The 27355-nt window shown below is 40.8% G+C and overlaps 1 protein-coding gene and 1 pseudogene across 2 annotated transcripts in view; one reads left to right on the top strand and one right to left on the bottom strand.

Moving 5' to 3' along the window:
* The window catches only part of SLC4A8 (solute carrier family 4 member 8), a 196702-nt gene that overhangs the window by 70074 nt on the left and 99273 nt on the right, over positions 1-27355 (bottom strand). Inside the window, exon 1 of one of the 2 annotated variants that reach the window (XM_072654710.1) lies at positions 10649-11273. The exons of the other annotated variant lie outside the window; for it this stretch is intronic. Within the exon in view, the coding sequence (XP_072510811.1) occupies positions 10649-10693 (45 nt within the window). The 5' untranslated portion in view covers positions 10694-11273. Of the gene's footprint in view, positions 1-10648; positions 11274-27355 lie in introns of those variants that run through there. 2 annotated transcript variants of the gene reach the window in all.
* LOC140531373 (transmembrane protein 179B pseudogene) lies at positions 14484-15305 on the top strand (annotated as a pseudogene).

Genomic DNA, 27355 nt, shown 5'->3' with positions numbered 1-27355 from the left:
TAGCATTATACTAGAATTCTGTTGTTTTTTAATGTTCTCTTCATAACTGTAATCATTTGGTATATTTTGGTTCTGTCCATCTTCCCATGTTTCTCTGATAATTCTTCATATTCACCATTACTTATGGCCCCCATATTTCCATTATATTCACTTATCACAGTTTGTTCAGTCATAACCCAAATGACAAAAAGTTTGTTTCTAGCTTTTTGCTACTTCAAGTAGCACTGCTATGAATACATATACATATGAGAACTTTTCTTTCTTTCTTTCAGTTTCTGAGACCTCTTTGGAGCACAAACTCCCTGGAGTTTTCCAGAATATTGGATGCACCCCCAGCTCCATCCACACAATCAATTTATCGTGGTATGTTCCCACAACCCCTCCTGCACAGATTATTTCCATCTTGCTCTATCTTTGCCTATTTGCTGGGCACTCCCTTCTTTTCTTAGATTCTTTCCTCCTTGACCTCAGTGACACTAAACACTGTACTGACTCCCACATCTCTTTCCCCTCAGGCTCCATCACCTTCAGTAACTCTTCTTCTACCTCTGGTCCCCAGCCGTGAGTGTTCTGGAAGGAAGAACCCTCTGTTCCTCATTCCTTCCAAACTATCTGAGAATTCTTCCTTTACTCTCAAGGCTCTGGCTTCCCTTTATGCTAATGACTCCTAAATTCAAGCCAATCACACATCTTTAATAACTATACAGAAATCCTACTTCAAGTTCCCATTTTAAAACTAAACTTTTCTCCTGTTACTCCATCACTTCCCTAGTTCTGTCAATGGCAACATCATTTCCCAGATAACCAGGCCTAAAATGTAAGTATTATCTTTGACTCTTCCCATTACAGAGTAAATTACAAAATTAATCATCCATTTTTATTGTTCCTTCATTGTGTCTCTTGAATCCATTCCTTCCTTTCCATTCCCTTTGCCAACAATCTAAGCCTTACTTCATCCCTGATAACTGGAACGGCTTCTTGGCTCACTTCTTTGCCTCCAGTCTCACAATCCATCTTGCACACCCTGACAGATTAGCCGTCTTAAAACATCACTTTATTCATGTGATTTGCTGTCCAAAATTATTTTACTTTGACCCCTTCATTACCTGCAGGATAAAATCTAAAGTCCTTAAGATGCTATTCAAAGCCTCCATGCTTGCTCTAATCTGTGTGGGCCATCTTCTCTCCTACTATTCTCCTTCATAAACCCCTTCCTCCAGACAGACTGGACTAGTTATCGATCCAGGAACATGCCGTACACATCCCTGTCTCTATGCTTTTCCTCATGTCATTCTCCCTCTGGCAATGTTCATCTACTTCTTTCTATCTATCCAATTCCTCTCCCTCTTTCAAAGCCCAGCTCAGGACCCACCTTCTCCATGAAGCCTTTTCCTGACCACTCCCAACTCCAGTCGTCTCTCCCTCCTGGAAGTTTCCATAGCAAATGTCTTGCCTTGCATTTTAAGTATTTGTATGCATGCCTTATGATTTTCTCTAAATTGTAAGCTACTTGAAAACTAGGGTTATGTCGTACTCATCTTAATATTCCCTGAACTGACCAACAGGCACTGAAAATGTTTACTGAATGAATATTTGTACCTATCATTTAATGCTTAATCTTACACTGTTTTTTGGTCATTCCCATTAATTCTTATAAGTAAATACTTATATCTCCTCAGCTAGATTTTAGGCTCCTCTAAAAGATAAGGTTATATACCTTGTACAGCTTTGTACCCACTAAAGCACTTGATAGTCACTGAATGAATGAAAATTAAATTTCAATGACAAGATTCACTGACTGTTGCTCTATAAGGGACAAAAAAATGAAAAAGGGACTCAATTATATGGAAAATTCTAACAAAACAATATGCTACTAATGGAAATTAGGCACAGGACAGGATAGACTTCAATAATTCAGATTGGCTATCTGTAGGCTGAATTCACTGAAAACTGTTTTATCATTTTACTTTGTCAGAGAAGACACAAAAGCATGTGAAAGGTCAACCATGCATGATCAGAGTATTATTAGTCTATGTTAACTGAAGATTTGATATCTACCAATTAGTTATTACTTTCCTATGATATTGTCAAATTCCTCAATCTAAAAAGGAAAAAAAAACTATAGAAAAGATCTTGTCTCTAATTTTATTCCTTTATTCTTTTATATCTCCTTCCATTCCATACAGTCAGTGAATGTGAATTAAATTAGGAGAGACAGGCTCTAAGAGCTTAAAATAAAAATAAAGAAAAAAATGCTCAAGCGGTTAAATACACACAAAATACCACAAGAGAATGTCCCGGATGAAGAATGGGCACTGATAACATGAAAGAATAAAGTCCTTGAAATGGAAAGAATTGTAATGAGCCTTGAACCTGGATGAATCACAGCTGAAAAGCAGCCCAAAATCCCATCCCAAAGCGTGCTGCTATTGGACAAATTAAAATGCAGAAGCACGGATGGATTTTACATAATGGCGCCAGATCCTGGAATCACTTGAGGAGTGGAAGCACCAAAATAGAAAGGACCAGTAACGGAAATGGAGATCAAATCTGCCGAGATCCTCCCACTTTCAAACTGCCCTTTGTGAGTCCTAGTAATTGCAGTTAGGAAAACTGACCAGTCCACTGTCCACTGATTTATCTTACTCATACATCCTTCGAATAATTCCCAAGTTCTTTACCACCAAATGCCTCCTTTATTCCCATTATCTCATTGGATTCTAGCTCCTTAGTGAACTTGCGCCAATGACTTCATGCCACAGATCCTCAAGGCCTTGTTTACCTTCACCTCCCTACTGATCCCTAACATCTACAAAGCAAGTGAGAAATGTGATCTGCAGGCTGCTGGTGCCAAAAGGCCACTGGGACACCAGGGAAGGTGAGGGTTGTGTGTCAGTTCAGATCACTTACTACCTTTTGTAACCTTGGACAAATCACTTAACCTCTCCAGGAGTTAGTTTCCTCATCTTTGTAATGAGATGGTTGAACTATATCAAAGGTCTTAACCTGAGACCTGTAATCCCTCCCCTATGGAGTTCAGTAAATTTGTATGGGAGGAGGGGAAATTACATTCTTATTTCAACATAACTGGTTTCCTTTGTAATCCTATGTATTTTATTTTATGCATTTGAAAATATTATCCTGAGAAAAAATCCATAGGCTTTCATCAGACTTCTAATGAGGTTCTTGGCACAAAAAAACCACTAGATTAAATCACTTCCAGGGTGCCTTCAAGCTCTAAATCTATGATCCTCTGAGTAGTTTCCTGCTACTGTTGCTCCAAAGGTCTTGCCCACAATAGACATTGGCTCTTAAATGATCAATTGGTTGCCATCACTGCCTCCTATAAATCTTAATCATTTCAAGTAGTGAGCTGGGACTTCGGATTTCCTATTGACCCAACATGGAGATGGGTCCTTGCTATTCGGCAGAGCTGTCTTGTCATTACACTGTGGGCTCCTAACCACTAAGGTAATAGTAGGCTTGTTACTACTGTGAGAGAAAAACAAGCAAGTGTTATTCTTTGATATTAATGTAGTAACCAAGCAGCAGATTTAAGATAAACATGGTCACCTTTCAGTTCCCAGATGACGAACGCTTCAGACAGTCACTCAAAGGCTAACGACTTACCTGGCCAGAGCAAAATAATGAGCAAAGATAATACTTTGATAATTTAGGAAGAAGAAAATTTGCTGCTTGAATTGTTCCAATATCCGCCTCCATTCTTTTGTTCTATAAGTCTAGCCTACGTTGCTCCTAGCAACCATTAACCAGTAGTTCTGGCCATTGGAAATGAAAGGCAAAACAGTATTCCTGATTTATACATAGGGGAGTGGGAAAGAGAGAATATGGGAATCATACAAATAAGTGAAACAAATTGTCACTACTCTTAAAATCTTCTGCCAATCACGAACCCTCAGCATGGTTACCAGAGGCTTTTACAGAATCAGTGATGTCCTTCTATAACCCTTCTCCCATTGATAGCCACCCCCTTTCACAATTGTCAGCTTGAGATTTTTCATAATGTTATCCATCCCAAGGAGAGTGGGATGAGAACCCCAGAGAGAATGCCTTATATTTTGCCTGATTCTACTAGTATCTCATTTACCCCCACTTCTCCCCAACTCCCACTCCCATCAACCCAGCCTTAGGATACCCAGATTCCATTCCCCAACCAGCATCCCAGCACCAGCCTCAGACTAGTTCTTCAGCTGCTAAGGATTTCAGCAGCTATTTGGAAGCTGAGTTATCCCCAGACCTTATCCCTGTTACTAAATGTGGATGTTGCTCCAGGTTCTGTACTCAGCTTTCTGCTTTTACTTCCTTATACGTATTCATTTGGAAAGCTCAACATCCTTATTGCTTCAACTATCACTTTTATGCTGAAGACTCATAAAAATGTATCTTTACCCTCACCTCTCTGCAGAGAAGATTGACAATTGAGCCAGGAAAAGTCACCTATTCTGTGAGAAAGAGTGAAGAGATAGCTTCTAGGCTTTTATGAGATGACCTCTTTGTTGGCCCATGGCCAGCACCCATTGGTTGCACATATCCCTTAACAAAGGGCCAGGGCATAGACCCATTCTTATCCCTGTTCTGTGAGATGGCCTCTACTATACTTATATCCCCATTCATCTACAAGGTATGCAGATTTGGATGTTATCACTATCACTTCAAACTCAGCACCTCCAAAATTAAATTCTTCATACACACATAGCGTTCTTTAATTTTCATCAGTGGTACCACTAGCTTCCAGGCCTCCAGACTAGAAACCTCCAAGTCAAGATTTAGCTCTAACACATTCTTTCTGTCATCTACTCGAACCTGCCTGTCATAAAGTCCAGTCATTTATTCTTCTTGTAGTCTATCAAAATCCCTTCCCGGGGGCGGAGCCAAGATGGCAGAGTAGAAAGACGCACATACGCTACCTCCAAACCCACTGCCCATAAAATATCTGTAAAAAAAGAACCACCGGCAAATTCTGCAGCAGCAGAAGCCACAGAACAATGGAGCAGAGGAGATTTCTGCTCCAGAGAGCCTGAAAACCTCCCACAAAAGGTCCCTCATGCCCCGGACTAGAGCAGAGCCCAACCCTGCCTCGGCGGCACCGGGCGGAAAGGAGCGGATCCGAGCAGGCTTCAGGGACAGAATCTCCAGCGGCCACACTGGTCCCCCACCCACAGGTGACAAGGGTCAGTGAGAGGGTCTCTTTGGCGGGTAGAGAGGGGTGTGGGGTGCCCCCATAACTCAGGCCCCCTCGGGAGGCAGCAGCGGAGATGGGAGCAGACCGGGACTCCCCAAGCAGGCAGGAGCCCAGATCCATTGTTGAAGGTCTCTGCATAAACCCCTGAGGGAACTGAGCCCTGTGTGGTGGCCCTGCCCCCACCTGAGCACCTAAACTTAATCTCACACTGAATAGCAGCCCTGCCCCAGCCCAAAAGCCCTGAGGCTGGGAAGCAGCATTTGAATCTCAGACCCCAAGTGCTGGCTGGGCAGATCTGGAGGCGAGGTGGGGGTGGAGAGGACACTCAGAAGTCAAGTCACTGGCTGGGAAAATGCCCAGAAAAGGGAAAAAAAATAAGACTATAGAAGGTTACTTTCTTGGGGAACAGGCATTTCCTCCCTTCCTTTCTGAAGAGGAAGAATAATCCTTACCATCAGGGAAAGACACAGAAGTCAAAGCTTCTGTATCCCAGCCCACTCAATGGGCTCAGGCCACGGAAGAGCTCAAAAAGGATTTTGAAAATCAAGTTAGAGAGGTGAAGGAAAAACTGGGAAGAGAAATGAGTGACATGCAAGCAAAGCATGAAAAACAAGTAAACACCCTGCTAAAGGAGACCCAAAAAAATGCTGAAGAAAATAACACCTTGAAAAATAGGCTAACTCAATTGACAAAAGAGGTTCAAAAAGCCAATGAGGAGAAGAATGCTTTCAAAAGCAGAATTAGCCAAATGGAAAAGGAGATTCAAAAGCTCACTGAAGAAAACAGTTCTTTCAAAATTAGAATGGAACAGATGGAGGCTAATGACTTTATGAGAAACCAAGAAATCACAAAACAAAACCAAAAGAATGAAAAAATGGAAGATAATGTGAAATATCTCATTGGAAAAACAACTGACCTGGAGAACAGATCCAGGAGAGACAATTTAAAAATTATGGGACTACCTGAAAGCCAGGATCAAAAAAAGAGCCTAGACATCATCTTTCATGAAATTATCAAGGAAAACTGCCCTGAGATTCTAGAACCAGAGGGCAAAATAAGTATTCAAGTAATTCACAGATCACCACCTGAAAGAGATCCAAAAAGAGAAACTCCTAGGAACATTGTGGCCAAATTCCAGAGTTCCCAGGTCAAGGAGAAAATACTGCAAGCAGCTAGAAAGAAACAATTCAAGTATTGTGGAAATACAATCAGGATAACACAAGATCTAGCAGCCTCTACGTTAAGGGATAGAAGGGCATGGAATATGATATTCCAGAAGTCAAAGGAACTAGGACTAAAACCAAGAATCACCTACCCAGCAAAACTGAGTATAATACTTGAGGGGAAAAATTGGTCTTTCAATGAAATAGAGGACTTTCAAGCATTCTTGATGAAAAGACCAGAGTTGAAAAGAAAATTTGACTTTCAAACACAAGAATGAAGAGAAGCATGAAAAAGTAAATAGCAAAGAGAAGTCATAAGGGACTTTACTAAAGTTGAACTGTTTACATTCCTACATGGAAAGACAATATTTGTAACTCTTGAAACTATTCAGTATCTGGGTACTGGGTGGGATTACACACACACACATGCACACGCACATGCACACACACATAGAGACAGACTGCACAGAGTGAATTGAAGAGGATGGGATCATATCTTAAAAAAATGAAATCAAGCAGTGAGAGAGAAATATATTGGGAGGAGAAAGGGAGAAATGGAATGGGGCAAATTATCTCTCATAAAAGAGGCAAGCAAAAGACTTATTAGTGGAGGGATAAAGAGGGGAGGTGAGAGAAAAACACGAAGTTTACTCTCATCACATTCCACTAAAGGAAGGAATAAAATGCACACTCATTTTGGTATGAAAACCTATCTTACAATACAGGAAAGTGGGGGATAAGGGGATAAGCAGGGTGGGGGGGATGATGGAAGGGAGGGCATGGGGAGGAGGGAGCAATTTGAGGTCAACACTCATGGGAAGGGACAGGATCAAAAGAGAGAACAGAAGTAATGGGGGACAGGATAGGTTGGAGGGAAATATAATTAGTTCTTACACAACACTACTATTATGGAAGTCATTTGCAAAACTACACAGATCTGGCCTATATTGAAATGCTTGCCTTCCAAAGGGAAGGGGTGGGGAGGGAGGGAGGAAGAGAAGTTGGAACTCAAAGTTTTAGGAACAACTGTTGAGTACTGTTCTTGCCACTAGGAAATAAGAAATACAGGTAAAGGGGTATAGGATGGAGACAAGGGCAGAGAGGGATGATAGAAGAGAGGGCAGATTGGCAGATAGGGGCAGTTAGAACGCTCAGTGTTTTGGGGTGGGGGGAGGGGACATAAGGGGAGAAAATTTGGAACCCAAAATTTTGTGAAAATGAATGTTAAAAGTTAAATAAAGAAAGAAAGAAGGGAAAAAAAAAAAGAAAAAATTCCTTCCCCTCAATTCCTTCCCACTGCTATCACCATAATCCGGACCTCTATCATCTCATACATAATTTACTGAAATAGTTGCTCTTCCTAACTTCTACTTTTTATTGTTGTTGTTCAATCTTTTTATTTCTGTCTGACTCTTTGTGACCTCACTTGGAGTTTGCTTGACAAAGATACTGGAGTGGTTTGCCATTTCCTTCTTCAGTTCATTTTACAGATGAGGAAACTGAGGCAAACAAAGTTGAGTAATTTGCCTAGGGTCACACACCTAGGAAGTGTCTGAGGCTGGATTTAAACTCAGAAAGATGGGTCCTTCAGCATACTATCCACTACACTTTCTTGTCTCTATCCAATTGGTCTTACCTGCACCTGGCACATTATTTTCCTAAAACATTTTCCATGTAACTCTAATGAGTAACTCTAATGAGTAAACATTCTATAATCTGGCTCTCCACCAACAGATTCAACTTTACCTTGTGCCCCAATTCACCTGGTCTGCTCACTGTAACCACCATACTTTACACTAATTCCCAGCGCTATGACTGTGTCAGTTTGTTGTTTTTCCCTAAGTAGATCCCTACATCTATCTAAAAATTCTCCCTCCTTCAAGGTCCAATTCAATTCTTACTTTCTCCAAAAAACCCTCAATGACTACTCCCAATTCCCTCTTCTCCAAATTCCTAGAATCATGGATTCTTAGAATCAGTTAAAGACTTTAGAAAGTCATTACTTAGTCAAAACTTCTAGCCATAGAATTTCACTATATGAGAGCAGGGATAGGGAGTGGAGTGGGGAAGAATTTTTTGAAGAAAGTCACTAATCAGACAGAAGCCTTCAGAGAAAGTGAGGAAAGTAGGGTGCTGTTCATTGTGATTCCCTGCCTTTATTTCTCTACAGGATGATCTTGTTTGAATTCAAAGGCATATTATCTAAATAAGGAGAAATAGATGAATTCAAAATTCAGTATAGGACAAACAAAAGAACATCAGTTATTGGGAGAAGACTTCCCTATTTTATAAGAATTGCTGGTAAAACTGAAAAACAGTTTGGCAGAAAATTAGATTTCGACCAACAGTTTATATCATATATTGCAATAAGCTCAAAATGCACATGTAACCTGAATAACTAAAGGTTATACCATTAAAAAATTAGAAGAAAACAAGATCAAGTACTTTTCATAGCCTTGTGTAGGATAACAATTCTTTACCAAATGAGGAACAGAGGTGATCACAAACGCTCAAATAGATAATTTTGATGACAAGAAACTGAAAAGCTTTTCCATGAACAAAGTTAATGCAACTGGAATAAGAAAGGACTAAGTATCAGATAGCTTTGGAAAAGGTCTGGTATCCAAAATATAAGGAACTAACACACATGTATGATCAAAAGATATTCAGAGCATATGAACAAACAGTTCTAAAAAGAACTGCAAACTATTAACAATCATATGAAAGACTACTCCAAATACACAAAATAGAACAGAAGGAAGCACAGAAGAGGATATATTCAAGGATACATGTTGGAACTACATGGCAAATAAAAATACACTTTTTTTGAAAAGTTGCATATAAAGTAGATTTGTGGTTTCATATGTAATCCTTTTCTATTCTTTATATAAGGAAATATTCATGTTTATTGATGTTTTCAAGTTCATAAAAAATAAAAAGCAAAAAATTCCACTAAATATTGAAAAATTTCAATGACTGATTGGCCCCCCCAAAAGGGATATGAAGATGTATTTCCCTCCCTTCTTTGAAGAGGTAGAGGCATATGGTGTAGAACACTGTTTAAAATGTCTGCCTTGGTTCAAATGTTGGATCATTTTCCTGTATTTTTTTCCTTTGGAAAATTTTTTGTTATTAGAGATGGAGATGTGTTGGGAAGTGTAGGTAATATCAAAAGGAAAGATACCAATAATATTTTTAAAGTATAGTATGAAGTAAAGTCTCTGTTTCCTCACACATCCTATTCTAAACTACAGTCAGTAAAAGATGGAGGTCTTTGGAACTAGATCGAGGTACCAAACTTTAGACTTCTTCCTCAGCCCCCAGTTTCCCCACCAGTGAAGACCGATGAAGACAGGACTGACTAAAGTTAGCATTAAATCAGAAGAACAAGAAGGTGGGGAACAAGGCTATTCTCTGCCCTTCTATAAAACCCCTTTATCTCACGCAACTTTAAATCTTTCCCCATTCCTTTGTCAGTACTCCCTGAAATGGATATAAATGTATCACTGGCGGGATTTTCCAATTCTCAGGTATGTTTCCTTCCCCCTTTCCATGATCAAGGGACTCGGGGTTCTCCTGACGTCACCATCCTCATGAAGAGAAAGAAAAATCCAGCGCCTGACAGAATCGTTTTAGTATTCATTCAAAACTTTCCAGTCCTAGCCCCTTTCTCCAGAACTTTCCCTATCATCAAGATCTGTCACTGGATTCCAAAATCTTTCCTTGGTCCCCCTACCACCACCACATACCTTTTATCTTTCCCTGCATTCACCTTTACCTTTCATTTCTTTCTGTTCTCTAAATCCCCGGGGCATTCCCATCCCCCCGAAAAAGGCGGCCAAGGGTCTTTGCCCCTTCTCTCCCAGTCTCCCTGACGCCAGGCTGCCAGAGGACCCCATCCTCCCTCCCGAGGTCAGCTCCCAATCTCTCTATCTGTCCCCGGACTGGGGACCCCAGGACACAACGAAAGGATTGCTGGGCCACCCTTCTGGAATGGGCCGGGCGGCCCCGGTCCCTCGCGGGAGAATAGAACCCCGGGCACCCGACGCCACCCACATTCCCCCCTGCCCCCCAGGCGCTGGCTGCCGCAGTGCCCTGCTCTGGCCCAAGGTCACCCCCGCTCCCGCAGCCCGGGCCCGCCGTGCGGGGCGTCCCGCGGCGCTTCCGGGAGCGCCTCCTCCCCTCCACCCCCATCCCCGCCCGGGAAAGCGCGGCCCAGGCCGGGGCTCGGTGGAGGACAAGGGACGGGAGGGGCGGGAGGGGCGGGAGGCGGGGCCGGTACCTGGTAGCTGAGGACGCCGTCCGGCTCACTGCGCCCCGCCGGCATGGCGGACCCCAGCTGGATTCCCCTCTGAGAGAAGCGAGCGTGCGGCCGCCCCGGGGCAGCCGCGCTACGGAGCCCCGCGCGTCTCCTCGGAAGCGACCCTGACCCGAGAGCCAACAGTCAACCATCAACCGCCGCCGCCACCTCCATAGCCACCGGCCAGCAAGGCATCCTCCATAGCCAATCAGCGCCCGGGCTGCGGCGGCCAATCAGCGCGCCGAGCAAGGGGGACGCCGACCGGCTGGTACCTTGGCCCGAGAAGAAGGGCGGAGGGGGGCGGAGAGAGGAGAGGCGAAGCGAGAGCGCCTATTGGCTCCAGGGCTGGTTGCCGTGGTTACCACCTCTCTCCCTGCAGGGCCCTCGGAGCTTGAAGCCCCCACCCAGTTCCTGTAGAGCAGCTGAAAATCGCGTGCTTGTAACCTCATTGCACCTGACTTCTGAAAAGGGGGGACGGGTTAATTTTTTTCTCCATTATTTATGACCAACGGAAGGTGATAATGCCCCCCCATCCCTCCCCCGTCTCACACGAGACTACTTTCCCCAGGAGTTTCCGAAGGAAAACGCTCCCCATCTGAAGACTGGACTGGGGAAAAGAAGAATGATGGGGAATCAAGGAGGGGCAGGGACTGAGGCCCGCTACTCAAGCTGATTGTCCATTACGGATCTAGTGCCCAGAGCACTAGGGGAAGACGGACCCACTGACCCGACCTGGGTTTAGAAAACCATGAGGATCCGTTTCCATTCAAGCTAGGCTTAAAAGGAAAAGGGACTCACCCGAGTTCAACCCTTTATCTAGGAATTCAATTTAACAAACATATATTCAGTACTTACTGTGTGTAAGAAAGGGAATGAAGGGGACTATTATTTCATAAAACAAGCTATTCCCTTCTGAGTCAGCAAACCTGGCAGGGCTTCTTAACCTTTTTTGTGTCATGCATTACTTTGGCAGTCTTAAGTCTAATGTTACTGGGGCTTGTGGCCTATATTTGGAATTTAAGCAAATGCCAAATTTCAGTTAGAAGTTGGTGAAAATAAAGATGTCATTTTTTTTCACATCCAAGTTCACAGACCCGTTGAAATCTGCCCATGAACCCCAAGTTAAGAATCCCTTCTATGCAACACGACTAATGTGAAAATGTGTTTAATAAGAATGTATGTGTAGAATCCATTTAAGATTGCATGCTGTCTGGGGGAGGGAGGGGAGAAAAATCTAAGACTTATGGAAGTGATTGTAGAAAACTGAAAACAAATAAATTCTTAAGAAAAGAATCCCTTCTAAGGGAAACTTCCGTGTCATTTAATATATACAAGCTATTTGTCAGTGAACAATTCTTAATCACCATGAACAGCTAATTATCATGGAAATAGCTAACATAAAGGCTTTACAGCTTGTGAAACACTTTACATATATTTTTTTCATTTGATCCCTACATCAGCCTTGTGAAATGGATTCTATTATTATCCCCATTTTGCAGATGAGAGAACTGAGACTAACTGAAGTCACCCAGTCATAGATAGTGAGTACTTATATGACAGTTCTTTGGGGAGGGAATTGAGGTTACATTACTGTAGTGATAAAAATTTCTGCTTTTATCTTCACAATGTGCTTAGAATAAAATTATCCCAGAATCAGGGATTTCTACTTAATTTTCTTTCAATCTAAGCCCATCCCTACCTCCAATTCCTGATATATAGTCTCTGGAGTGTGGATGAAGGTAAGCATTGAGGAAGTAGGAGCAAAGATACTCCTGAAAATGATTCCCCTTCAGGGCCACACAACACAAGCACTACAAAAAAATTTAAATATGTAACAGTAGATGGTATTGGCCTAGGGGGATGGAAATGTCTTCTGAATCTAAGGAACCCCAGCTTTCAGTTCACTAGCAGACCAGACCTGGGTTCTGAACTGAGGAAGTCTGGCCTCTGAAAAGGGAGGACAAGTTCTTTTCTCTAGCTCTTTTGGCCTCTATCCCAGAGCCCTAGGGAAAATCTCATAGAGCTCAGGTTTGTTTCATGTCTAAGATTTCCCAAGAGCACTTCTCACAGGGCAGATGGTACCAGTTGAGGGACTCAGACTGCTCAGATTTGTGAGTCTGCCTCTGAGACTGCAAAGTTTCATCTCAGAATTGCTACTCAATTACGTATATTCAAGAAAAGAAACAAATAACAGAAGTGGTATCTAGACCCAGGCTCACATGCTCTCATACAGATGAGCACATACTCTAGCTGGCAGCTGGCGCTTCTCCTCTCCTCCACCAAATGGAAAAGCCAAAGACAGAGTTCCATGCCACACATTCAGGAGAAAGAAAGAAGAGAGCCCGTGAAGTCACTTCTTTTTTCCCTCTACTAAGTGGATCATTTTTCTGGTCCAGTTGTCAGTTCTCTTCTACATACGCACCCTTTGCTACTATAAAAGAGGGTTACTTTGTGATTGCAACACACAATTTCTGTTACATTGAATTACCTACATTACTGGAAGTGGCTGAGGGAGCCCATCTCTGCTACATCAAAAGTCAGAGCAGTTCCAGGCCAGTGATTACCCTCATTACAAAGACAATAACTGGCAAAAAAAAAATAAATCAATTTTAAAATGGAACCTGCCTTTGACTACATCCAAAGGAGGCAGAGACCTCTAACCTCTCTAACAGTAGAGAGGGAAGTGAACTCTTGAACAGACAATGGTACCCAGACTGCCTAGCCTGGTCTTCTCGCCCCAGTCTTTGGAAAGTAGGTTTGTGGGTAGAAGAATGAAACATCAAAATGGAAGGATGAAAGGCGGCCAAGAGAGGGCTGCGATGAGAGGGCTGAAGGACCGCAAAAGAGATGGAGCAGAACAAGCTATGAGACTGCTGGATGAGAAAAATAAGTACTGAGGAAGCATAGCTGATCCATAGAGATCCAGAATGGGCAGAGGACAGCGCAACGGCAAGAAACACCTCCAAGCCACAGTGCTCCCATCCACAGAGCAAGATCTATTCAGTGTACTGCCTGAATCATTCTTCTTTCTTTTCTTTCTTAGAGTCAGTGAATATATTCTGATTCTGTTGATTTCATTTTGCATTACCTCATAGGCATTTTTCCGCATTCTTTCACTATTCCTTATTTATCATTTTGAAGTATTTTTATTTGCTGCTTGTTTGTTCATTTATTTGCTTCTACTTTCTTAAATGCCAAGAGTTTAAGAAATGAGCTTACTCTTTATTTTTGTAGGTTTAATTATTTGTTTTTGTTAATTTCATTCATAATTTTGAAAAGAATTTAGAGAAAATATTTTCCATAGTGTTATGGGAGAAAAATCTTAGATTTGTTTCAAACTTTTAGTCCTAAGATTGGTTTTTAACAGTTCTCACTCTCTTATGATGTTCTGTTATTTTAAAGATATTTGCCAATTACCTAAATGTGCAAAAAGGTGAACAGCAAAGTTTCTACTCTTAGGGAGCTTACAAGCCTCATTTTTCATCTCTGGATCTGAAATTTCATCAATCTAGAGGATACAAGGTATAGAAATTCCCTCCACCAATGCAGATAGTCAAATTATCTGTAACTTATGGTCTTAGTTTCTTTGGACCCAGACCAAGAGCATAAGTGATGGTCACTTGATGATGACTATATTTATTCTGGGGCAACATTTGAGTCCAGTTCTTTCTTAATTCAAGTCCAACCTACTATCTATTGTGAAAGTGAGGCTGGTGACCTTGAACAGCCCTCCCTCACTCAAAACAAAGTCAGGTGCAAGTCATGTCATCATTTCTCTGATGTCATGGTCTTCTTCAAAAACAAAGGATGAGGGGCTGGGCGGGGCAGCAATGGCGCTCCCCGGGCTGCACCGTGCCAAGCTCGTGCTTCTCGCAGCCTCCTTCCTGGCCGGGGCCGTGGTGGCTGCCGCAGTCGTCCGGACTCAGGGCTCCTTTAAAGGCCAGTGCCCCATCTATGGCACTGCCCTGCGGAATGGCTCCTCCCTCGGCCTTGTCCAGCTCCTCTGCCCCATCCCTCTGCTACTTTGTGGCAGGGGTCTCAGGCTTTCTGGCCCTTTACGGGCTCTTGTTGTTGTTCTACTGGATATACAGCAGCTGCCTAGAAGATTCTCAGAGAAGCCCCCTTGGCCTTCGCATCTCTGTGGGCTTCTCGGCCATGGCCATCTTTCTGGTCCTAGTATCATCTTGCATCCTACGATGGCACCAAGACCGTCTGCGCCTCCATCATACACTCTAAGATTGTGGACTGCTGCTCAGATGCTCAGAAACTTTCCTGGGTGCCTCCTGGAACCGGCCTACATTTCTATTCCACCCTGTATGATGCAGAAGCTTCCTCCTGGGTGAACCTGGTCTTGTGGTGCCTGCTTCTGGCACTGCAGCTGCTGCAGTGGAAGTGGGAAGCCCCCTCATTCCAGCCCCTGGAACGGGGGGACCCTGAGTGGAGCTCAGAAACAGATGCCCTCTTTGGGTCCCGCCCATTCCGTCCCTGAAAAGAAGCTGCAATTCGCAGCCTCCTGACCAAAGACTGGATGCCCAAGTGCCTGTGACTGGCGGCCGTTCTGCAGCCGCAGGGCCTCAGCCAGTGCTCTCTCCCATCCCCTTTCCTGCCGAACACTGTGGCCTTCCACCTTAACAGTGACCCTCCCTGAAGAATGAAACAAAGGGATCTACATCGGGAAAAAAAACAAAGAATGAACACAGACAGATAGACCATCTGCTGTACCATGCTACCTTTCTATGATGTGGGTAGCAAGACAGAATATATATACATACATATACATATATATTTGTTTATCTTTATATGTGTGTGTAGTATATATGTCTATGTCTTTGTCATTTTATCTCCTGCCGGGCACAGAGTATCTCCTGAGGAAAGGCTGCTAAAAGCTAGGCTGGGCATCTTCAATCTGCTTCAAAGCAATCATTTCCAACTGTGTCAGCACAAAGTAACTTCTACCTCCTTCTGCCAATCCAATCTCCCTACTTGGATGTGGAAAACCTCCAGTGTAAAGAAGAGCAGTCTTCCCTTTGACTTTAGGCCTCCCATCTCCTTCTATACTTGTCCTTTGTGGATAGAGGAGTGGAGCCCTCTGCTCAAAGATGAACCTTTTCACACCTGCTCATACCTTTCACATTTCAGGGATTCTGAACAACTATAGATCATCACCCAGATCCCATTCCTCACCCCTACCTAACTCATTTCCTCATTCTCATCCCCCTCAAACCTCTCTCCTCAAAGTTTCAACCTAACCCTACCCAGCCCTTCCACTGTACTCTCTAGAATACCTACGTCATAGACAACAAACTTCCCTTCATCTTAAATCTTTCCTTCTCCAATTCTTTCCTTACTTACTGAAACTCTTATTGAAATCTGGCTTCTTCTGATGACAGATTCTGCCTGGACACCCTTTCCAATAATGGCTATGCCTTCATTCATTCTCCTTGGTTAACTGCTCAGGAATGGGGGAGGGGGCTGGGGGGAGTTGGAATATTCTCACTCAGTAACCTGTCTTCCTTTGACATTTATGCTATTCAAATCTACTGCCTTTTCAAAATCTTAGTAGCTGTTGTCTATAGATTTCCAGATCCTTTTCTTTCTTCCTCAATGAGTTTGATACTAGACTCACAATTTTTCTCTCCTCCCCGACTCCTGCTCTTATACTAAGAGGCTTCAACACATATATTGATTCTCTCTTAAATACCCTAACCTCTCATTTCTTCAACCTGCTCACCTCCCATGAGCTACTTTTCCACTTGAGTAGAGCCATGCACAAAAATGGTTGTACCTTTGATCTTACCATCACCCACAAATGTACTGCCTCTATGCTCAAGAATTCGGAAATCTCCTTATCTGATTATAATTGATTGGCTTATAACATCTCCTGCTGCCTTCCCTTGTGTAATGCTACTTTTATCTGCATTGTAAACGCCAACCCCTTAATTCTCTACTGGGCCATCTTTCCTGCACTAGCCACTCTTCTCCTTATCTTGACTCCTTGGTGAACAAATTCAACTCTACAAAATCCTCCCCTCTTGAATCTCTAGCCTTCAGTCAAATAATTGATTATGCCTAGCCAAGCCTCTGTCACCTACACATCTACACACACACTACTGAGCAAAGGTAGAGAAAATCACACAGCCATTCTGACTGGTCCACTACAGATTTATGTTACACAACCTCAACTGGACCCTCACTGCTGCTAGGTAATCCTACTATATCTCCCTCATCAACTCGATCTCCCACTCTCCACAGGGGCTCTTCCAAGCCTTTTCATCCATTCCCAAACCTCCCTTACCTCCTGCTCCTCCACTCTCTCATCTGAGAACTTTGTCTCATATATTACAGAAAAAAACTGAGACCATTTACCATTCACCCTCTTCTCCCCTGTTGCTCAGATGTCATCTGCTACTCTCTCCTCCTTCACCCCTGTCTCATGGTGAAATGGCCTTACTCCTTATCAAGGCTAACCCCTCTACTTGTTCAAGTGATCCCATTCCATCTAATCTCCTCCTACAGATTGCCCCTTGAATCATCCCCACTCTCACTTCTTTTCTATTTTTTTCAAGGGAATTGAATTTAAGTAACTTCTCCAGGATCACACAGCTAGTGAGTGTCAAGCTTAAAACCTACGATTCATTTTTGACTCCTCTCTCTCACTCATATGATATATCTGCTTAATCACCAACTCTGGTCATTTCTACCTTTATGACATCTCTCACGTGAATGCCCTTCTCAAGCATCCACTACCCCAGTTCAGACAGCCATCAGCTGTCATCTGGACTTTTGAAATAGCCTCCTAATTGTCTTTCCAGCTCCAAGTCTCTCTTCTTTCCAACCCATCCTTCAATAACCTGCCAAACTGATTTTCTATTAGCACAAATATGGCCACGTTACTCCCCTACTCAGTAAGTTCTAGAAACTCCCTATTACTTCTAGTATCAAATATAAAGATCTCTATTTGACATTTAAAGCCCTTCACAACCTTGCCTCTATCTATCTTTCTAATCATGTTGCATGTTACTCCCCTACACACACACACACACACACACACACACACATACACACACAGCAATCCAGCCACACTAGCCTTCTAACTGTTCTCATATAAGACACCTCATCTCCTATCTCTGTGCCTTTGTCTTGGCTATCCCCTTATACCTGGAATGCACTTCTGCCTCAGCTTCACCTCTCAGAACTCCTGGTCCTTAATCTTATATGGTTCAGCTCATATACCACCTTCTACATGAGACCTTTCTTTGTGCCCCCAACAGCAAGTGCCTTTCCCTCACAATCACTTTGTGTGTATTTTGAATATCTGTGTGTGTGTGTGTGTGTGTGTGTGTGTGTGTGTCTTCTCTGGCTAGACTGTAAGCTCTTTGAGGGTAGGAACTGCTTTCATTCTGGTCTTTGTATTCCTAGCACCTCGCATAGTGCCTGCACACATTAAGGCACCTGATGAATGCTTCTTTATTGATTTATTCAGAAACGCTACAATTTCCTGATTCTCTTCCTTACTCTTTGGCTTCTCTACCTTGATGGCTCCTTGTTCTCCTCCCTGCCCTTCCATCTGGATCTTTTCCAACATTCTCTTCTTGACCCTATTCTCTTTATACTTCGTTGCTCGGTAATCTCATTCATTCACATGGCTTCAGTTGTCACCATGATGTGTAGGACTCCTAAATCTGCACCTCCAGCTTGGATTTCTCTCTTAAATTCCAAACCCATATCTCTACACCTGAATGTTCCACTAGTACCTCAAACTCAAGAGGTCGAAAGCCAAGCCTATTGTCTTTCCCCATCAACTTGCTATGCCTTTTGTTGGAATTTAAGGTCCTCCCAGTCTGACTGTATCCTGATTTTCAGCTTTATTTCATACCCCTGCCAACTATGTGCAACATATTCAAGCCAAACAATTATTGACTGCCACCAACATAGGTCTTCACCTTTCTGTGCCATGTATTCATGGTTTTCCCTATGTTTGTGAAGCCAACTCATTTTGGCTTCCCTTTTTAGGCCAGGTTCATGCTAGCATCCAATGCAAATTAAGGATCTGGAGTGATCACATCAATAAAGCAGATAGTGACGGCAACAACAAACCCTTTAACTAAATACAAAACACTCAGGAGGAAGGTATGAGGACAGGGGCTTCTATCTAGGTCCCTGTGAATGGGGATGCATTCCACATGAGAATAAATAGTTCATCAGGTCCAAAGAGCCACAATCCCTTCTTGGCACTGGTTTATATTTGAAGTACCCCCTCCAGCTATCTCTGAAATTTAAAACTTGATTTACAGGAAGAGTCCCCAGAGAAATAACTAATCTCATATTCTCAAGTTTACACTGTGGGTCCACACTCCCAAATCCTCATAAGCCCTCACTAGTGAGCTCAGCCTTTAGTAGTCAGCCAGTAGATACAATTAGCCAAAAAGGGAATTTACTAAGATGGCTTCTTGGAGCTATAGGTGAGAGTTGGGTGGGTATGAATTTAGAGAACAAGGGTAGCAAGGCATTCATATAGGGAACACAGTGTGGCAAAGACAACTCACACCTCTTGCACAGCAGAGCCACAGCGTCCATTTTCTTCTCATGGAGTCTTCACAATACATCCCCCTGGGAGCATTGTCTCTGCTAGGTAAGTCACTCAGGGCTTCCTGGGTCTGCTCTTCTTACCATCTCTACTCTCAACTGCCAAGGCTAGCTCTCTCTTGAATCCATAGTCAACCCTCTTCTATATGGTCAGCAACTTCAGATCTTTGCAGCTGCTTCATGCCTTGAATTTTCTGCCTCTCTGTATTTATATCTATCTGAAAGATGGATGTTGTGCTCCCTTCCTCAAACTCCTCTTTATTTAATGACTCTTTCCAGGATTTGTCAGTCTTCACTTTTTAAAGATATCTAAATAAATGCTGATCTGTACTATGCCAATGGATAGACATCATGTCAATTTAAACAGAGAACTCTATAAATTTTGTAAAACAGTAACAGGGTTTGGACAAGCCTTTGAACTTCATTAGAATATTAATTATCTGTCTGTTACTTTTTGTGATTATATCACCTAGCTCAGATTAGGGACCAAATCCTCACCCTCACTACATTTAGGGTTTACCAAAAATCTAGTCTTGATGCATTTAGCCTATCTCTGCTCTGGGTCTCTATGACAAATATGCTTTAAATCACCAATGCCATTTGATCTAGTTAGTCTCTTAGAGTCAAAGGCAGAACAAGACACCTAGTATACCCTCATATCCTTGCTCTTTACTTAACTCCAAATCCTTTAAATCCCAAATCAAATGCTATTTTCTCCATGAAACTTTCCCTGATCTTTCAATTGATAATAACTTCTGTCCCTCAAAAAATGAAATGAGATAATACATTCAATACTCAACTTTCTTGGGGGTAATATTCCTATAAAACAATGCAAAAGTAAAAAATACGAATGTTGTTGCATTAAACCTATGAAAAATAGTGGGTTAGAGTCACATGACCACCAAAAACTGTAATTTTTCACCAGAGATTGCTCAAAATACACTTTTCTGCATACAATTCATTATTATAAAACATTAATTCTGATAATATGAACTTTTGCTAACACAGTAACCCTGACACAGCCCCATGAAATGCAACACACAAAATAAAATTGGTAACATGTAAAACATTTTTTCTCACTAGTAATTTCCTAGAATTTTGTGACCTTTTGTGCTCACATCCCAATTTTTAAAAAATTGGGGGAGGGCAGAGCCAAGATGGCAGAGCACAGGTGACAATTCAGGTGAACTCTTTCAACATTCCCTTCCAAACAGCTTTAAAACAATGCCTCCAGTTGAATTCTGATGTGGCATAGCCAATAAAAGCTTCAGGTGAGAAGTTTTTCCAGCTCAAGACAACTTAGAAAGTAATCAGGAAAGGTGTGAGATACCAGGGTGGAGCTTGGTGCAGAATGAGGAAACACTACCACCATCACTACCACAGCAGCAGCAACAGCAGCTGTGGGAGCTCTCAGCCCATAGATGGATGGTAAGGTGGTTGGACAACTGGTCAGAAAGATTACAGGAGACGATTTGCTGGCACTGGGACCTTGTTGCATTGGTTCCAGGTCACAGTTCCATGGTGAAGAAGAGCTCTAGCACTTAAGGCTACAAGGGTGAAGGGACACTGGCCACAGTTCCAGAGTGGAGAAGAGTGCTGGTAATCACAAGGGATCAGAGGCCTTGGATCCAGTTCCAAGACAGAAAGAAGCACTTGCTACTGTAGGAGAGGAAGGGACCTGGTCACAGTTCCAGGACCAAGAGGAACAGTAGCACCTGTGGCTTTAGCTGAACAAGATCTATTCCTGGGTAAAGACCAGGGTACAAGCCAGGAGAGCATCTTTCCTTGGATCATAGCACCTTAGAAGCATTGGAAACTGACAAACCCCCAGAATTAGATCTGAAAACAGCAGAATGAAACACTTCAAGTTTGGGACCATGCCCTCTCCACCCTGGGAATAGAGTCCAACATTATTATAAAGTTAAAAGTCAAGAAATTGGCTGGGGGAAAAATGAGTACAAAAGAGGGAAAAGAAAAAGAAGAAGGGAAGAAAGCAAGAGAGAAAGAGAGAAAGGAAGGAAAGAAGGAAGGAAGAAAAAAAGAAAGGAAGGAAGGAAGAAAGAAGCTACTATGGTGACAAGGTGACAAGGAAGATCAAATCATAAAATCAGAAGACAATGATGTCAAAACAGCTACAAGAAAGGCCTCAAGTGAAGTAAGAAATGATGAGCAGGCAGATTTCAGAAAAACATGAAAAGACCTGTATGAACTGATGCAAAGAGAAATGAACAGAACCAGGAAAACATTGTACACAGTGTCAGCAACATTGTGTAATGATCAACTATGAATGACTTAATTCTCTACAGCAACACAATGATCCAAGACAAGTACAAAGACTCTATGACAGAAAATGCTATCCATATGTGGATGAAGAATTGATGGACTCTGAATGCAGATCAAAGCATACTTTTTTTACTTTATTTTTTCTTGTTTTTTTTTTTTCCTTTTGATCTGTTTCTTCTTTCACAATTGTGACTAATATGAAAATCTGTCTTACATAATTACACATATATAAAACTTATATCAAATCAAATTTTCTAGCATTTTAGAAGAAGGGGAGGGGATGCAAGGAGGGAGAACAATTTGGAACTCAAAAATCTCATAAAAATAAATGCTAAAAATTGTTTTGACATGTAATTGGGGGAAAATAAAATACTACTAAAAAAATTTTAAAGCCTCAAAGGAAAATGTGAATTGGACACAGCAAGCCCTACAAAAACTCCTTTAATAGCTCCAAAAGGATTTTAAAAATCAAATAAGAGTTGTAAAGGGAAAATTGGGGGGAAATGACAGTGATGCAAGAAATTATGAAAAGAGAGTCAACAGCTTGGTAAAAGAGGCACAAAAAGTACTGAAAAATAACACCTTAATAAACAGAATTGGCTACATGGTAAAAGAGACACAAAAATTCACTGAAGAAAAGTATTCCTTAAAAAACAGAATTGGCCAGGTGGAAAGGGGGATACAAAAAGTCAGTAAAGAATAATAAAAGAGCACCATTGATTTTAGACAATACCCACTTTTCATAGCATGTGAAATCTACAGTACTATAAATGCAGTACGGTAAATAAAATTCTTAAAACTAAGACATTTTTATATCTGAATCTTGCCTTCCACCGTATCAAATGGTAATATGAGGTCATTGTACTCTACACCATACTACTGTAAATCTTTCTACCTTTTTTTACCTTTTCTATCTTTTTACCTTTGAAAACCAAATTAGAGGTTGCTGGTACTTTAGTCAAAGCTGTCAAAAGATGCCAAGACATCATCACCTTAAAGTCCAAAGGACTTGCACTATGCTTTGGGGGCATCATTGTAATATAAAACTTGAGTATTAAAGGTAAACAATGAAAATTTGGAATGAATGCACAGGGAGCTCTTTATAATGGTAGGTTAAACAAGACCAGTGAAGTGCCTAGTAGGATACCAGCTACACCAAAAACTTGTGCATATCACACCTCTCATTTTCACTGCGCTATACATAGCTGCAAATGTGCATGAGTGCCAATATAAAAGTTAAAATGAGATTATTAATAAAGTCGAAGTTAAGAAAGTTAAAACTTGCAAATGTTGAGAATTAATGGTATTTGTAAAACCACTTTGCATAGTGCCTGGGACATAACAGGTGCTATTTAAATGCTTATTGTTTCCCCTTTCCCCTCAATATATACATACACGATGTATACAACACTTTTCTTGTACATCTCTTCTGAATTTATTATGCATTTTCTTTCTTATTTTTATTTATGCAAAGGCTATGTCTTATCTAAGCATTATATCTGCCTGCAGAGGTTTAGTATAGTGTTTTGAGAATAGCAAGTGCTTTATAGATGTTGAATAGAATCAAATTCTTCCAGATGACAGTCCTTCAAATCTTTGAAGCCACGTTTATCCTACATCTCCTCTTCTTCAACTTAAATATTCCCAATCCCTCTATCTATTCATGACATGACAAGGTTATCAGATCTTGCACTACACTGTTTATTCCTTGGTGGAGGGAATTTAAAAAAATAAAATGTGGTGCCCAAAACTGAACATGGTATCCTAGATCTGATCAGCCTAGGATACTATACAGCATTCCCTTCCTCTTTCTGAACACTCTACTTTTAGTAATATTAGCTCATATTAGAAATAGGGATTAAGTTTTTTTAGAAACTGTGTCCTAAATGAGTTTATAATCAACAAAAACCCCAAAGTCTTTTTCACACACACTGCTGATATTGCATTTTTCACCTCTTCTACACTTTCACAGTTGATTTTTGTTTAACTTTTGTGCTAGACATATTTTTCACTATTAAATTTCATCTTAAAAATAACTAAAAAGAAGTAAAACCATTTGTTGTAAAGTTATAGTGACTAAGCCTGGTCCCAGAGAAGAATCAAAGAAATATAATTCCTTTAATTGCAGAGTTGGGGGACTATAGATGTGGCATATTACTTGCAGTGACAGTCAGTGTGTTGTTTAGTATTACTGTAATGCTTTTTTATTCCTCTTTCTTTTTAAACCTTTGGTACAAGTGATGTAGTTTCCATAAGATAGGGGAAGGGATAGAAATACGATGTGAAAACAAAACATTCCAATGAAAATAATATTTTTAAAGGAAAATGTCCATTTTACAATTACAACTTATTCAGTCATGAGTTCTAATCCTGCCATTTAAGGTTAGTTCATCAATAAATACCTATTAGGCATCTACTCCATTCCAGGGACTGGGCTAAATATTGGGGACACAGATATGAAAAAGAAAATCCCTGTCCTCAAAAAGCTTATAATCTAATGGGAGAAGATAACAAACAAAAGAAACTTAAAAGAGATTGAAGGAGGAGGAGAGAAAAGGAATCCAGTATGAGGCCGTGATGGAGAAATCCAGAAGACTACAGTCAAATGGAAAATAAAGATATAGTTGGCTGGAGTGACCTCCTTACATAGAGGTTTGGGGACAAGTTCATCTTCTACCATCTAATCAGAAGGCCCAAGGGTACTGTTGAGGTATAAGTATCAAGAGGCATAAGTACCAAGACTGATATAATTTTGCAGGATGTTGAGATTTTTGATGATGAGGTTCCTCGGGGCCCAATGCAGATGTCCAAAAGAGTTTAGCTGGGTGAAAAATTGTGTTAGTTTTCTTCGCTGTTTTGTGTCATGCACAGATTTTATAGTCAAGACTTCTATTAAAATATTTTCTTTCGAATTTCAGATAAGAATAGGCAGAGTCCTGTGGCATATCAAAGGAAATTTCCTTCCAAGCTGCCATCATTCCATTAATCAAGAGTCTTTGGGTACAGTTGTTGACTTCATGATTTCGTCATTCCACATTTCTCTCTTTTTTCCATAAAGACAGAAATAAAATATTTTGTCTCACTTACTAAAATCTAGATATATTATATCTACATAATTTCCCTAGTCTGCCATCTAATTTTTTATTAATGAATTTTGTTGTGATATAACAGATATTCAACTAAATCTCCCCACAAAATACAATTTCCAAAACAGTTGAGCAAAACAGCTCCATTGATTTCAATGGGTAGTACCTAAACCTTACACTTTAGAAATTTACTCTTTATTAAAAGAAAATTGTAATTTTAATAACTTTGTCCCAGTACTTTATATTGCTTTTGATTTTAATTTTGTTGCCATTTAAAGTCTTGATATGTACCAGTCAAGATGACTGCGTGAAAGGTCACAGAGGAGCCTAAGCTCTCCTATGTGTACCCCAGTAAAAATTTAAAAAATAGCACCGGAGTGAATAATCAAGAAAACAAAAGATAAACTATAATAAGCCATTGATTTAAGCCCAAGATTTCATAAGAAACCTGAGAGAGCCACCAGAAAAGTCAACATGAGTACAGGTAAACAAGCTAGAAGGTTTCCAGTGCTTGGACCAGAGGGGCTCCCCAAAGCCTCAAACTGGCGGTGAGGGGGAAAAGGAAAAAGGAGTCCAGAGTGATTGGGTTTAGAAACCCAAAGCATCGTGAAAGAAACTTCTCCTTCATTGAAATATTAGCAGTAAATCATCCCACAATTATTTCAAACTTTTCTATGTTTCTTTGGAAACTTGCGTCAAAATTCCTATTCAGCTCTGATGTTTTCTCCAGAGATATTTGAAAGTGATTGAATAGAAATTCCATTAAAGGTTCATCTTTCACTCTGTAACATTATACTTAGCTTGACAGAGTAAGTTATTCTTGATTGTTAAGCCTATATCTGTTGCTTTAGGAATATTGAATTCCAAGATTTCCTCTCATTTTTAGTAGAAGCTGACAGATCTCGTATAATCCTGACTAGTCTCTTGGTACTTGAACTGCTTCTGTCTAGATATTTGTGGTCTTCTTCCTTTTTCCTTCCAAATTTTGGCTTTGACATTCTTATGACTTTTCCTTTTGCATATTCCTTTCACAGTAGAAACTTTCTATCTTCTCCTTGCCTTCAGTTTCTAATAGACCTGGATAGTTTTCATTTATGATTTCTTGAAATACAGTATCCAGGCTTCTTAAAATCATGGTTTTTGAGGTGTGCCAAGATTCTTAAATTACCATCAGTTGGGGTTTTTTATATCAGATATCTCACATTTTCTTCTTTTTTTCATTCTTTGGATTTTGTTCTATTTTTTTATTTTTTTAAAATGGAGTCACTGTTTTCTGTTGGGCCTAATCTAGTTTTCAGGGATTCTATTTATTGGGTAAGGCTTGCCACTTTCTCTTCTGTAACTAATTCTTGCAATTCTTTCTTCAAGAGCTTCATTTCATTTTTTACCTCAAGTTTTATTTCTTCTAGATATTCATGTAGTCTTTTGGAAAAATCTATTTATTTTCCCTTTCAATCTGCTTGTAGTTGTTATGAAAATAGATTTGCAATAATTTTTTATATTGATTAGTGTTTTTCTTGGCCAGGCTTCACTCACTCCTCTGCTTTGTGTGGGGTTGTTAGTCCTGCATGATTTTGCCTTGTACCCTTTGTGTTCTTGTTCTGACCTTTGTCTACAATGGTGTACCTCCTCCTTGATATCTAAGGTCCTGAACACTGGATCTTCAGGGCTTTTTCTGGTCTGATCTTAGACAACCTGCTAGACTTCAGATCTCCTGGTCCTGGGCAATCAATCCCGGTCTGAGTATGACCTCTTCAGCACTGTGGTGATGACCTAAAACCTAGAGCCAATATTAACATAATGGAGAAGATCAGAGTTAAAATAAGGATGTCTAATAATCACTATTATTTGGTACAGTTTTAGAAATTGCATGTGCGTATGTGTGTATTTATATGCATATATATGACATCAAAAAGAAATCAATAAAATAAGCATAGTTGCTTTTTGCAGACAACATCATAGTTTCCATAGAGAAGCCTAGGGACCCAGCTAAAAAGTAATTGAAAAATAACAGTGAAGAAGCAAGATCATAAATTAAATCCACTTAAGTCATCAGCTTTTCTGAATATTAGTAACAAAACTTACCTTAAAGGGAAAGAGAAAGTCCATTTAAAATAACTTCAAATGTATGGAATATTTGGGAGTCCATCTACATAGAGGAACTATAGAAACATAACTATAAAACATTTATTACAGAAATAGATAGAGCTAAATAATTGAAAGATAGTTAGGTGGTGCAGTGGATAGAGTACCAGGACTACAGTCAGGAAGATGAGTCTTCCTAAGTTCAAATCTAGCCTCAGACACTTTATAGCTATGTGACATTCACAAGTCACTTAATCCTTTTCTCATCTGTAAAATGAGTTGGAGAAGGAAATGGCAAATCATTCCAGTATCTTTGCCAAGAAAACCCCAAATGGAGTTAACATGACTGAAAACAATTAATGAACAAACAATTGAAGAGATATCCATTGCCTAATGTTGAGCCATGTTGTGAGAAATAATCATCATACCAAAAAAATAAAACTCTACATGGCCTCAGTGAATTAAAGAAAGATTTTTATTTTATATCATTTCAGACAGGTAACCTGGCTGACACCCCCTTGTGAAAAAGGGCAACCTAACAGGAGCAGTCACACTTGCAGACAGTTACAAAGCCCTCTTATTATTTCTATCCTGATTCTCATTTCCCTCCTGTATCTCATTGGCCAAGCATTTCAGGGTTTATAGTCTA

Source organism: Notamacropus eugenii, chromosome 3 (genome assembly GCF_028372415.1).
Source record: "Notamacropus eugenii isolate mMacEug1 chromosome 3, mMacEug1.pri_v2, whole genome shotgun sequence".
Taxonomy (NCBI): domain Eukaryota; kingdom Metazoa; phylum Chordata; class Mammalia; order Diprotodontia; family Macropodidae; genus Notamacropus; species Notamacropus eugenii.
This window is presented reverse-complemented; position numbering and strand designations above follow the sequence as displayed.